Genomic DNA, 14,969 nt, shown 5'->3' on the forward strand with positions numbered 1-14,969 from the left:
TTTAAAACATGGCTTATTTGTCGAAAACTGTTTCTAATAGCAAGAGTATTATATTTTCTGCAAGAATATTTCCACCATTATCTGAACAGCCATAGGGCGCTAATCCCTAAATTTGTAGCGCACTAGAGTTTGTGACCTGATGCCTTGTTATTCTAGTTGCGTCAAATGAAGAGTTAGCTGCATGGATTCTTATGTAACCTTCTTCGCATCTGGAGTGAATACAAGGCATTTTCTGCTGTGATAATTACGTTAATTTCTTAACAATTAAATTAGTTTTTACATTTTTCTCAGTCTTCTTAACTTCCGTCACGACAGTTTGTCCACTTCAGATAGTTTATAAAAACATTAGCTACGCGAGAATAAGTTTAAATATTGCAGTTTCTTAACTGTAAGTTATACTGAAGCATAATGAGATTAGTTTCTATTTCAAGAGGAACGCTTATTGCTTTTGAAAGGTAAAATTGCTCGCTAAACGTAAATTGAGGCTTTTGGACAAATGGAATAAAGCTAGAACGCTTCATAGACTGTGGTTTACTACAGTAGTGAGAAACTAATTAAAAAAAAAGATGACTTTTAAATACTTTTTTTTCGTAAATGGAAATAATATTTAATTCTGAAATTAATTTATGCCATTTCATAACTAAAATTATTTTACTCTTTATTGCTTGGTTATTAATTACAATTAATTTAGTAATAGTGCACTTTAAGTACTATTATTAAGATAAAGTAACTAATTCATCAGTTTGTATTGATTTGCATATCTGAATTTATAATACATGCCATTTCTCCATCAGATAATTTTGTCATAAATATTTGTAAATTTTATTTATAGTTTAGATAAACCCTGTTCTATATTTCTTGGCTCAGTGTCACAACATTTGCTCAAATCAGTGCTACGGTATCCAGTTTGTGGCGTGAAGCTATTTAGTTTTGAAAATTTTATTAACTTTATTTTTGAAATAGTTTCAAGTAAAAAGTCTTCGCTTTAGTTTGTGCTAAAATTTCAGCTGCTGAGTGACCTAATAAATTTTATTAGGATTTTAACTTAACTTGTTATTTCGCCAACAATAATTTGAAATGATTTTTTTTAATTTAGCAGTTTTTAATAACTTTCTACCTTCTAATGAAGAATGTTGTTGGTACAGAAAAGGAACACCCAAAGAAAATTTTAGTTTGATTAATTAAACTTAGTTTTATGTAACTGAGTCTTAATAAGTTTGTTTACTGTCGCAATTAATTTAATAAGTATTTTAACTATTTGAGGAATTCATATGTAGTAATATCAATGAGTTTGTAGTTTATAAAAATTATTTGATATCTACTTCTCAGGCACCAGCAGCCTATGTCCGACACAAGATTATAGAAATTAATCAAAATAACCTGGAAACTAGCGAATCTCGTCTTGTCTTCATCGTAGACCCCAGTCATTTAAGGCAAGGAACTCTTAGCATTCAGTGCACGGCGTCTGTATCTTTAGTGTATTCAAAAAGCAGCAGAGAGCTCATAGTTACTGATGGAATATCGGGAGCTGAATTTCAGCATGGTAAGTATTCTAATCTATTAATGATAGTTTTTGTTGTAAGGATCCTAAGTTTTACTAACGTTTATTTTATTTTAAAACTGTACTATCACTTCTTATTTTCTACTTCCGGCCAGAATTAAATGCTTTAATTTGTTTATGCAAATTGTCTTGCTAACGCCCAAGTATTTAAGTTGTGGCTTTTTGCCAAGAGTTAAGAGAGAGAGAAGGAGATTTAGGAAGCAAGCCGCTTGCCACTGCAGTATTACGAGTTTTCATTCGGTTGCTGGTTGCCTTTAAGGCCAGAGGTTTAGCCCTCTTGATATTTGAAAACATATTGTAGTTTCAGCAGCTCGGGGTACTACATACGTACCCTTTTAAATAAAGGCCAGTCTTAGTGCTAGGCATTTGTATACTAATTCAAAGTTAGCTTTTAGTTAGTAGTTTTATATTCTTACGTTCAGACCACAAGTGGTTGGTCTCTGTATCCCGAAGTTCGGGAGTACCTGTAAAGTATTGAAAATAAAGGGTTTCGTATACCCTTCCTGCTTGTGTTGTATACTCCACACATTGTTGAACATAGCTTGAGTAAGCTCCCTGTTCCTATTCAGGACACATCATGTTTCCAAAGCAAATCAAGAGAAACATAAGTCCTGACAGTGTAATAAACAGCAGATAACAAAGTATTATAATAAGTTGTATAAGTATTAATTTAATTTGACTACATTCAAGCATAGATTCTTATTTGCGTTTAATAACGTAAAACTGTTACCGAAAACATGGTCTTTGGAAATCGAGCACATACATTGCAATCGATCTTTGTAACATACTTTTAAACTCTTATTACTTGAATTAAATCACTCTAAATTTTACCAATTTTTTTATTTATTTTTATATTCCATGTGGTTGGCAGCTGTACCGTTTGCTTTCTGATGTAAATTTTTTTTTCATGTGAATAATTCGAAAAGCTGAGTGCAGAATAGAATATGAGTGGGCATGGTACCTTTATTCGTTGTCCAGAGATTTCTAAAAGAGCAAGCAAGAAAACATTTCAGTACTATATGGAACAAATGAGCATAGAGACAGATAAGTCTCATTAAGAGGCGAAATGCTACAATAGAATGTTACTCCAATAATCTTTTAAACCTTAGAATTGAATGAGTTTCATTCAGCTACTGCTAGTGACTGAGATTTGCTGATATTCATGATGAATATTTCGGAGTCCCAGATAATACAATCATCTAAAATCTAAGCCGAAAACAATATGAACTACTATGTTAAACTTACGAAGAGTTATCTATCGTTGTAAGGTATTTTGAACATTAACCATTAAACAACAATATATCTGACAAAAAACGGTAACGACTTCTAAATAAATAATAAATAATAATACACAGAGTGGTTTTAATTAAAGTGACAGTCCTTAGACCTGTGTACAACCCTTGAAAGTCAGTCAGAAGTGATCCTAAAGACAGCTAAATTTCTACACATCACTCGCTGCAAATCGGCTATGGTCATACTATTTAATAAACTGAATTAAAGGGTCTCATACACATTAAGTTCTAAAAAAATGAATTTTTAGACTTTGGTTAATTTGAAAGTTAATATTTTCCACTTTTCAACCAATGCGAGTTTCAGTAAGTCAGAACATAACTATACATGACTTCATTTTTTATTTGTATAAAATATAAATAATGCTATTATCTTATAATTATTATGCTTATCCGAAAAATTAGTGAATTTTTACAATTTCGTAAATATTAAATCTTAATGAAGTATATATTTTATCTAGTAGTCCGCTCTCTAGAAGACTTAGACACGAGTTATACATTTTAACGTATCAGTCTTTAATCTAAGAAATATGCTTGCCGTTAAAATGATCCACACTTTTCCTGATATACAAAGCAAAATTATTTTTTTAAAGAATCAGCGTTCTACTACGTACAACATTTTAAGAAATTATGAGAACGTTACTTAATTAATATTGTCTTAAGAACTCGCATTATTCAATTAGAGATAAAGTAACAGGAGCTCAACAAAAGTAAATAAGATTTCTTTTTTAATATAACATATTTGTGCTTTGCAAAAAAAAAAAAGCAAAGAAAATGAGAAGCTGAAAGAGTTATTAAATAAACATCCGTTGCCTATTTAAGTAGCGCATAACATCGTAATTAGAGTGTGGTAAAAATGAAGCATTATCGTTGTAAAAAAAGAGGATTTTCCCATCATTAAATTTCATGATGTTTAGAGCTTCGTGTTGGCAACCTCTTTTAAGAAGAAGAGAAAAAAATTAATCTATGCAATCTCTGTCGCGAGAAAATTATTGGTAGAGAGATTTGATAATAATGCAACCTGAGAAAAAAATTAGTTGAGATTGCCTCATTATTTATTTGTTGCGCTTTTTTATTTTATACTTTATTTATTTTAATGCATTTTTATTTTACGGTATGCTAAGTCGGAAAACACGTATAATCCGTAGGTAAAAATAATTCAGAAACCTAAGCGAAAAGTATGGTCTTCTGGTTTTTAAACATAAATTAGTCTATAGTGGTATTATATTATTTGGAATAGTAGACGTGAAAAACTAGCTATACTTTGGCTTCGAAACTTTCGACTACTAGCCGGTTTTCCAACCAGTTATACCAGGGAGGAACGCAGTAGGGAAGACAAAAATTCCGTTAAGTACAGTGTTGTAATATGCTTCCCAATCCGAAATAATACGTAACTATATTACTGAAACTGAGGGCTTACTAAAAAGGACTTAACTTTATTTTTAAAATGGAATATTAAAAAGCAGTGACAGTTATCAAAGTTATCCTTCAGGGTTTTACAGAAATGGCTTAAAAATAATCTACTGATATACCAATTAAAATTTTTTGCTCTAAGTTCTTGCAAGTTTCGACACGTTTGCTTAGAACTGACAGATGACATTTATTATACAAATAAGAAATATATAAAACACACCCTTCTGGAACGCGTCCAATAATTTATGTTTATCGTAATTTAACCCTTCACACATGTGTTTGCATGAGGCACATTTTCTCCATTCCCAACAGTGGACTAGATGGGTTTATCTGGATTATGTTAAAGTATATTTGGACTATATCTCTAAGAGATCCCTCATGGAGGATGGCTTCGTGAAAATTCTTGCTAATGAAACCAGTTAATATCCAAGTTACAAATTATGCATGAAGACATCCACGCAACCAGTCTGTTTGCTAAGCTTATACCCGAGTCGAATTACTTGTGTTCAGGGATTTAAACCGTCGATCCTTAGCGGGCATTGCCTTCACTGCGGAAAATATATTTCGTAGATAACGGTCTCGATTAAGCGGCAGAGTTTTATTCATATGCATTTGTAAAATATAAGAAAAAATTTCTTCTTCATATAACACTGTAGACGAAGAAATATTCATGAAGGTTATTCGAAGCAAGCTTTTGAAAATTTTCAGAAATTTTATTTCAAAATATATTTAAATTGTGACAAATGAAAATTCCTTCAATTTACCCAATATCACTCTTTCATGTTTCGAACAATTTTATATTAAAATAGACTATTAATGATAAACAAATTTATGAGAAATAACCATAACCTTGAACAAAATAGAGAAAAATCTGCTTTTTTGCAGGAAATTTTTCATGCTTAATTTTATTATTTTAATCCCTAAAATTAATTTTCTTGAAAAAACTCTCTTTCAGAATTAAGTGTTTTTAAAAAATAAAAAGAGTGACTAAAAAATGCGCAGTTGAATTCAGAGATAAAATTTTTGGCTAATAGCTTTGTACGCGTGACTAACCGGCACTGGCTACTGAAGAAGGCTGTTATATGATGTAAGTTTTTGTTACTTAGAAATTTAGGCTGAAGTTTCATTTAATTCTGAGAATTGCGAGTTCTCTTTCTTCTTTTCGGATATTTATTATTAAATTAAACCTCACGGCTCCTATGAAAATAGCCTTTGCTAAACAGGCACACATTGCCTAAAACTTTACGGAAATAATTTTAAGTGCCATTATGCTGAAACTCGCTTAGATCGGTTTGTCAAGTACAGAGTCCTCTTACCAGCACAAGTGGTTAACTTTACTGTTCCCTATGCATGATTGCAAGAAAGTAGGTTTTACAGACGCTATTAGTATTATTTTAAACAATTTCGAAAATAACAAAACAGCGAGTTAAAATTTAAAATTTAAGCTATTAAGTATTTTAAACAATCAAGAAAATTACAAGACGGTGGTTTAAAATTATAATAATCTACTAAATACTTAAAATAATTTGGCATTCAAGCATGCAGGAATAAAATTCATTTACCTAAACTATGAATGCTTCAGAAGTCAAACAACAAAAATCAGCGTTATACCTACAAAATTTTCACAGGACTAGTTTCGATGGTTTTACCGAACCATCATCTTCAGCTGCAAAACCGCAAATGAACAAGATACGAAATAATGATTAGATAAGATAAGAAAGCCTGGACAAGAATAAGCAAGTGGCGCCATCTGTTGGCGAAACCAGAACTAAAACATAATTTCTCTAAAAGCCGAAGGCAAATTTGGATTGGAATTAGGATCGTTAACTAGAACAGAAAGATTTTTATGAATGTGAAATGCCTCTAGAAAATCCAGTTCTCCAATGGAAGATGTTTTTTGAATAATTTTGGCAGCAGAAAAATTGAAAGTGTGATTTTCAGACCAACAATGTTGAGCAACAGAAGACCTCTGTGTTTCCTTTTTTCTAACATATGCCTCATGTTCTTTGACGCGAAATTTTAAGGCTCTCTTAGTTTGGCCAATGTAAATTAAACCACACTGGCAAGGAATCATATAAATACCCCAGGAATTCATATCCGGAATGGGGTCCTTGAGTATAGAAGTTGGAATTTTATTGATGGGAGAAAAAACAACCCGAAAGTTAAATTTCTGCAAAATATGTGCAACTGTATAGCTAATTGATGGAAAGAAGGGAATGACAACAGAATTTTTATAATCTCCTAAAATAAGAGTGTGGCTTTTAGTGTGTTGAGATGAGAATTTTTTAACTGCTTGATTAATAATGTTGGGTGAAAAGCCCCTGTCAATAGCTATTGCTTTTAAATAATTTAGTTCTTCATCAAGAGCTAGTTTGGAGGAGCAAACTTGAAGAGCACGGAAAACATAGGAATAAAATGAAGCTAACTTTTGTTTAGTCGGATGACATGATTTAAAGTGTGGTGGAAGGCAAACCGATGAAGGTTTACGGTAAACTGTAGTACTGAAGTTGGATGTGTTACGTGTGACCAGAATGTCGAGAAACGGAAGAGAATTGCAAGTCTCAAGTTCAAAAGTGAACTGAATAGCAGGATCAATAGAATTCATTGTTGAAAGAACTTTATTTAAATCATCTTTATTACCTTCAAACAGGGTAAAAGTATCGTCCACCAACATTGGGGACCAACATTGGGGAACAACACAGGGACCAACATTGTTGGTCCGAAAATCACACTTTCAATTTTTCTGCTGCCAAAATTATTCAAAAAACATCTTCCATTGGAGAACTGGATTTTCTAGAGGCATTTCACATTCATAAAAATCTTTCTGTTCTAGTTAACGATCCTAATTCCAATCCAAATTTGCCTTCGGCTTTTAGAGAAATTATGTTTTAGTTCTGGTTTCGCCAACAGATGGCGCCACTTGCTTATTCTTGTCCAGGCTTTCTTATCTTATCTAATCATTATTTCGTATCTTGTTCATTTGCGGTTTTGCAGCTGAAGATGATGGTTCGGTAAAACCATCGAAACTAGTCCTGTGAAAATTTTGTAGGTATAACGCTGATTTTTGTTGTTTGACTTCTGAATTAGTATTTATTCGGCGTGTTATTGTGTCTTAACTATGAATGCTTGTTTTCAAATTTTGAATACTGAATAAAAAGTAACGCAAACCGACTTATGGAATTTCCTATAATATTTTAGCTGCATTTTTAACACAGCTATTCCTATTAAATGAGAATACTCCGCTATGAATGAAGACTTATTTTCCGTGATGTAAACTTAGAAATTAGGCTGCGTTTCCTAATATTGGGGCTTTTTGTCATTTAGCAAATTATCTAGACGAGTATTGCTGATAAAGAAATTGAAATAGCTTAAAACATCACGTTTAGTTTTCAAAAGAAAAATGAAATTTATTATATATAACCTTAAAGAAAATTTTTAAAATGCAATTCATAATCACTGAAACAGAACTCAGATGGGATATTTAGCTTTACTGTCACCTACACTAACGTGACTAACGCTAAATTAACGTAACTAAATTACTAACGTGAATTTTAGGTTAATTTGCTCAACCATCTTCTTTCTGGCTAGCTGTCATTTGTTTCGCGAAGTAATCCTCGTTGTACGATGGTCACGCTAAAGCATATTTCTGTGTCAGTCATATATGCGCCATTTCTTAAAGTTTTACTTTACTCCTTTAGGTAGGTCTTAACCATTTAGATACATTTGAGACTGGCGGGTGACATAAGCAACAATATGTATTGGGTTGTTCGGAAAGTAATTTCGCTTTTTCCCGTCAGAGGACTTAATTACATTTTTTCGAAACCAACTTTACACTTAAGCCGCATAACCATTATATGTCTTGAGAGCTGATATTACAAGGCTTGTGTGTGAAAAAGTTCTATTAATTCTACGTAGTAGTTTTTGGTTGGTGCCCTTTTAAATATGGAGAGCAGTAAGCAGCATTTTCGTCATATTTTACTTTTTTACTTCAGAAAAGGTAAAAATGCTGTCCAAGCGAGAAAAAAATTGACGGATGTGTATGGAGAAGGCGTGTTAACAGTACGCCAGTGCCAGAACTGGTTTGCAAAGTTTCGATCCGGCAATTTTGATGTCGAAGATCCTTTAGGTAGGTCTTAACCATTTAGATAAATTTGAGACTGGCGGGTGACATAAGCAACAATATGTATTGGATTGTTCGGAAAGTAATTTCGCTTTTTCCCGTCAGAGGACTTAATTACATTTTTTCGAAACCAACTTTACACTTAAGCCGCATAACCATTATATGTCTTGAGAGCTGATATTACAAGGCTTGTGTGTGAAAAAGTTCTATTAATTCTACGTAGTAGTTTTTGGTTGGTGCCCTTTTAAATATGGAGAGCAGTAAGCAGCATTTTCGTCATATTTTACTTTTTTACTTCAGAAAAGGTAAAAATGCTGTCCAAGCGAGAAAAAAATTGACGGATGTGTATGGAGAAGGCGTGTTAACAGTACGCCAGTGCCAGAACTGGTTTGCAAAGTTTCGATCCGGCAATTTTGATGTCGAAGATCCTTTAGGTAGGTCTTAACCATTTAGATACATTTGAGACTGGCGGGTGACATAAGCAACAATATGTATTGGGTTGTTCGGAAAGTAATTTCGCTTTTTCCCGTCAGAGGACTTAATTACATTTTTTCGAAACCAACTTTACACTTAAGCCGCATAACCATTATATGTCTTGAGAGCTGATATTACAAGGCTTGTGTGTGAAAAAGTTCTATTAATTCTACGCAGTAGTTTTTGGTTGGTGCCCTTTTAAATATGGAGAGCAGTAAGCAGCATTTTCGTCATATTTTACTTTTTTACTTCAGAAAAGGTAAAAATGCTGTCCAAGCGAGAAACAAATTGACGGATGTGTATGGAGAAGGCGTGTTAACAGTACGCCAGTGCCAGAACTGGTTTGCAAAGTTTCGATCCGGCAATTTTGATGTCGAAGATGCACCACGGTCTGGAAGGCCGGTCGAAGCTGACAAAGATGCGATAAAGGCATTAGTTGATGCAAATCGGCGAATAACCACACGAGAGATCGGTGAGAGGTTAAATTTGTCGAATTCGACTGTTTATGGCCACTTGAAAGGCCTGGGCTTAACCTCGAAGCTCGACGTGTGGGTGCCCCATGTTCTTACGGAGCGAAATTTGTGTCGTTGCGTTGACGTGTGTAATTCCCTCCTCAAACGTCAGGAAAATGATCCATTTTCGAAGCGGATTATTACTGGGGACGAAAAATGGGTCGTATACAACAATGTGAAACGCAAGAGGTCATGGAGCAGAAAAGATGAACCGGCTCAAAGCGTTTCAAAAGCCAACATTCACCAAAAAAAGGTGATGCTGTCCGTTTGGTGGGATTTCAAAGGAATCTTTTTTTTTTTAGCTTTTACCGGACAATACAACTATTAATTCGGAAGTCTATTGTCATCAGCTGGACAAATTGAATGATGCACTTAAACAGAAGAGGCCAGAATTAACCAACAGGAAGGGTGTAGTGTTCCACTAGGATAATATGAGACCTCATACAAGTTTGGTCACTCGCCAAAAGCTTTTACAGCTTGAATGGGACATACTGCAACACCCACCATATTCTCCAGATCTGTCGCCTTCCGATTATTATTTGTTTCGGTCCCTGCACAATTTTTTGGATGGTAAAACCTTTACCTCAAATGAAGATGTCAAACATCACCTGAATCAGTTTTTTCACAGCAAGGACCCAAACTTTTATGAGCGGGGAATCATGTTACTGCCAGAAAGATGGCAAAAGGGGTTGGACCAGAATGGCCAATATATAATTTAATAAAATATTTATTCATTATACGAAAATTGCCTTTCATGTTCCCCCCCCCCAAAAAAAAAAACGAAATTACTTTCCGAACAACCCAATAGAAAAGTAAAAGGGAAAAGCTAATTGGTTAGCCATATATTTTAAGTACTATTCTCATTTTGGCACAGTCAAAAGTTATCGCAGCTTCAAAATAAACTGGCATAGAGTAAGTTTTCTTTTCAATTCAGTGTTCAACTACATTTGCTCTTTTCATTTCTGCATCTTATAAATATGTGAAATGGGGGCCATTTCCTTAGAAAGTTATAACATCTCGTTTGCTTTGGTATTACAAGCTGAACTAAACATCAGAAGACAGCTTAAGGAATTATTCCTTAAGTCTTAAAGAGCGACATAATCAGGAGAAAGATGTAAAGAATGCTAACTCAGACTGAAGCTCACAGATGGTACCAATTCATGCTTTCAAAAGTCAACACTCCAAAGGTAATACTAACTTAAAATTAAATGAATGTTAAATTTAGCGGAACGGCTTCAGAGGTTAATTACTCGCAGGTTGGCTCTGACGTCTAAAAGTCGGCGTAAACAAGCCTAACGGCAAAAAGCGTTCAATGCCACAGAAATCTAATAGCTAGAGAAATCAAAATAACAACGTGACTTTCATGGAGGTAAAACACGCTCTGAATTCACCTTCCAAAATCTTCTCTTAAATACTAACTTCTTTCTACTTCATTAGAATATACGCGGGCTAGCTCATTTACATTCTGGCAAGAAAGTTTGAACTGAAAGCAAGAACGATAAGAAAAGCTGCTTCAAAGTAAAATAACTGTTAAGTAAATTATATATTTTTCGCAAAGTCCTCCACGAAAGATCCCTTTCCTTAGGCAGATAGTCCTCGAGTGCTTTGCTATTATCAAATAAATCAAACCAAACAGTATTCTCTTTAGTTCTGTAAAGGGTATGTTGGTGGCACGGTTAAAAATTAAAAGATTGGATTGGATTATTTAATCAAAGCACACAAGGGCTATCTGCCTAAAGGGAGGGATGCCTTCGTGGAGGACCTTCTAAAGGAAACTGGTTCGTATACACGTTACACAGGGGGAAAACCACGAAAACGCCCATGCAGCCAGCCCGTTCGCGGGATTCGAACCTCGGACCGAACTACCAGTGTTCAGCGTCTTTACCGTTCGGCCGCTGGTGGGCCTTAAACATTAAAAGAATTTAAAGCTAAGAACGTTGCTTATGACCAGTCATGCTTCGAGGCTATATACTACATTGTGCATTATTCTGAGGTGTAATAAGTAATATCTTTAGATCACAGTAACTGTTTGCTTCAAAACTTGTGGTATTAATAAGTTCTTAAGTGTAATCTTATGTTTAGAAAATTGCAGAAAATTGAAAGGTTTTCACAGGGAATGTGGCCGTCCTGTCGCTGAACGAAAAACATCCCTGAGCACAGATAGTTCGCCCCAGGTTCATATCAGTACTTCCAAGTGTAAGGATAATATGAGAATAGTTTCCTTGGAACGGTTTAGTTCTTTTCTAATTTCCTTCCTTCTTCTACGAAGGCAACTCTCCGTTTAGGAAGATAACTTTGTCGTAAACAAATAAACCAGTCTAGTCCCAAAGAGCACAATTATCCAGACGTGAGCCAGCTGTTTTTAACCAAGTACTTAATTAAAATAGATCAGCAGTATGCTAATAATTGTCATTCTGAAATTCCAGTTAGTTGACGAAACCTTTCATGCTTTTATCAATAATCGTTAATGCATTTTTTGTCTCATTAAAATTGTCTTATAATAGAGAAAGCAAAGTCTTATCAATATCTAAGGAATGGTTTTAGTATGAGACATATTCCTGCATGAATGGAAATAATAGTAATCGTTAAATCCTTTGTTTTAATCTTAACTATGTAACAGTAGCTGAAGACATTAGATATTATGAAAAAATAATAAGAATGTGAAAGAATCGCATTCTTATTATTTTTTCATAATCACTTTTCATAATCATTTTCCATAATAATTTTTTCATAATCACTTTTCATAATCACTTTTCATTATCATTTTTTTATAATCTCTCTTTCAAAAATCACTTTTCTGTGCGCTAATGCTTCTCCGTCCTTCTTCCGTAGTTCTAAGATCCACTTAAGAAACTGAGCAATCAATATACAGAAATACGTTAAATTTAATGTTACCTGGAAATTTTTTTCGAATCAAAATTATAAACTCGGAAGTCAACTTTGTCTTAAAAATCTAAAAATTGAAAATAGAAAAAACACTTTAACATTTTAGATATCTAAAGTAACATCTCTTAATAATTTCCCTCCGTGAAAGCTCATTACATTGCATATTAAAAGAGGATATATTTTTTTCTCCAGTGTCAGAGCTTCTGTGTTGTACTCCATGAAATGTTCTTTTTTGTTTAGTGCCTCACGTTCCCCCAGGACTTGAAGGACCCAGTATTACAGGAAGCGTTTCTCGATACTATGTAGGCGACACAGTAGATGTAAACTGCTCTTCTGCCAGGTCTTTGGAACCTGCCCAACTACAGTGGTTTGTCAATGACAATGAGGTAAGCTTTGCATTTTATCTTGTCTTATGCATTAAAAAACTTGAATATTTCTTGCATAACATATGCGGTTACTAATGTGACTCGTTATGTCTCTTCTGAAATGTTTACTGTAGTATAAATGTATATCTTCTTTTTAGGACTATTTAAGCTCAAACGTATTTTTAGTAGATGTGATAAGTTATGAAAAAACTACTAAAGTAAATGGTGCCGCAAAGAAAGGAGAAGAAATGGAAGTATGACTACAGAATGTGTGTTTCCATTGCTTTAAATGGTGCTTTATCGAAATATAAGAGGCAAAAAATTAAATTAAATTAAAAATAAAAGTTATATTAATAATAAAAATAAAATAATAATAGCAGATAAGACAATAAGATTCACATAATTTTGCTTTGAAAAATAAATTAGGTCTTTTAAATTGTACACAAAAGATGAGGGTAACAGAAGTTACAGTGAGCATTAGAGATATTAAAAGAACAAACTCCTACACTGGATTAGAATTCGGAAATTATTTAGACCAAGCATAGAGATATTTTGAACATAGTATAATGTCTTATTTCTGCGCCCTTTTGACAAATTTTTGAAAGTCATTTGGGAATATTTAGTTTTTCCTTTGCTTGATTTTGCCGAATTAATTGCATTTTAAAGTAAACTAATTATCTTTAAAAAATCATATTTTCAAACTTTCATTACTCTTTTAGTTATATTTTCGTACAATAGGTTCCAAAATATTACTTCTTGCAAATATTTTCTGTTTATGTAGCAAGCTGTCTTTTATTTGGCGATTCTTTGATATGGGCCGTGAACCTGTCTTGGAGAAGCTTCGTATTAAGAATTGTATTTAAGGGGGAGGGCGCTATTTTATGCTTTCAGTTTTTTTTTAACTTCGTTTCATTCCTCAAAGAATTAAAAACTATTGTAATTTCAGTCTTTCTAGGGATAGGAATAAAACATAAATAACAAACTGATATTACAGAGCATTTTCAACAGTCATATTTATTTTCATTTCGAGTCTCAGAAATTCTTTTATTTATAATGCGTTTTATAACTAAGAGATATACTTTTAGTTTGATCAAAATTACTACTATGACTATAAATTACTCGCATCCCCCAGTAAATTCGAAATAAGAGTAGAAGTTAATTTAATCCTTAAGATGATATTGCTGAGTATGAGATTGAGATTTGATATGAAATCTTAACCAAAAAAAATTTTTTTGCACTTAAGTTCATTTTATCCCAGCTTTTTTTTATTCAAACTGCAAATGGCATGTTTTATTATGATGCATTAACCATTATAAAAATAGGCAATCAAAATGCTTTTTTGGATTGCGCCTATTTTACTTGAATTATATATTATATTGTCGCAAAGAAATGTTTTGAAGGAAAAATCACAAACGGGATATTAACTTGAAGTTATTGAAGAAGGAAAATACAACTAAAGGGATGCAATTGCTTTTCATTCGTTTAGATAGTTATGCAATAAATAATTTCAGAAACATCTTTATTATTTAACTTTTCTGATAAATAATTATATGCGTCATAAACTAATGAACTAATAAGTGTAAAGTTAATGGTAAGTTAATGGTAAGCAGTAAAATACCATACGCCAGAGATAAAATTTATACACATATTTCTGGAGGTATATTATTCACTTATAGAAATTACTGATAGTATATTCATTGTTTTAGAATTTATTCAAACTTATTACGTAGAGAGGATTAGGGTTTCAGGAGAAAAAACTTGAACCTTGCTCTAACATGGATGACGAGTTAACCACTTAACCACAAGAGCATGCACGGAGTGCGATACTTCCTTACATCCTATTTCACTTAAAAGTTAAATGAAGAGAGGTATGACATTAAGTTATTTTTGGAAGCAAGTAACATGAAACATTATTTTCTCTTTGTTGGGATTCAAACAGGGCATACTTATCACTTACAACCTAAGTGTACTCACAGATAATTCCATATAACATTTTGCAAATGTCCTTTAATTTTATATTATTTATTTTATGATGTAAAATTTTTATTTGATTCTTACCATTAAAAAATTACGGGTAATTTTTATCCAAAGTGGAATGTATCTACTGCTTCATTAAGAGATTTTAAAGGTAAGTAATGAGGCCTCTCTGATTTAACTAATTTTATATGTAGAATGATTCAAGACGTTATCATTTGCTTCATTCGAATCTTGTTTTTTCCTGAGTTTGAATACTTATAGAGCAGGTAAGTTATTTTATGAACATTTAATGCTTTTAAACAACGATGGATCGAAAATAATGAGATGTTGATTTAAAAAATGTGTATTTTGAGAGTACAACCTCGAAGTAAG

General features: G+C 33.0%; 1 protein-coding gene across 2 annotated transcripts in view; it reads left to right on the forward strand.

Annotated features, from left to right (window-relative positions):
* Positions 1 to 14,969, forward strand: part of LOC118182722 (synaptogenesis protein syg-2-like) — a 202,700-nt gene that overhangs the window by 150,608 nt on the left and 37,123 nt on the right. For both annotated transcript variants that reach the window (XM_085806987.1, XM_085806986.1), the window contains exons 5-6: positions 1,330 to 1,543; positions 12,496 to 12,641. In XM_085806987.1, the coding sequence (XP_085663113.1) occupies positions 1,330 to 1,543; positions 12,496 to 12,641 (360 nt within the window). The remainder of the gene's footprint in view (positions 1 to 1,329; positions 1,544 to 12,495; positions 12,642 to 14,969) is intronic.

This window comes from Stegodyphus dumicola, chromosome X1, assembly GCF_044657685.1.
Source record: "Stegodyphus dumicola isolate Sdum_Otavi_A_Nest chromosome X1, ASM4465768v1".
Taxonomy (NCBI): Eukaryota; Metazoa; Arthropoda; class Arachnida; order Araneae; family Eresidae; genus Stegodyphus; species Stegodyphus dumicola.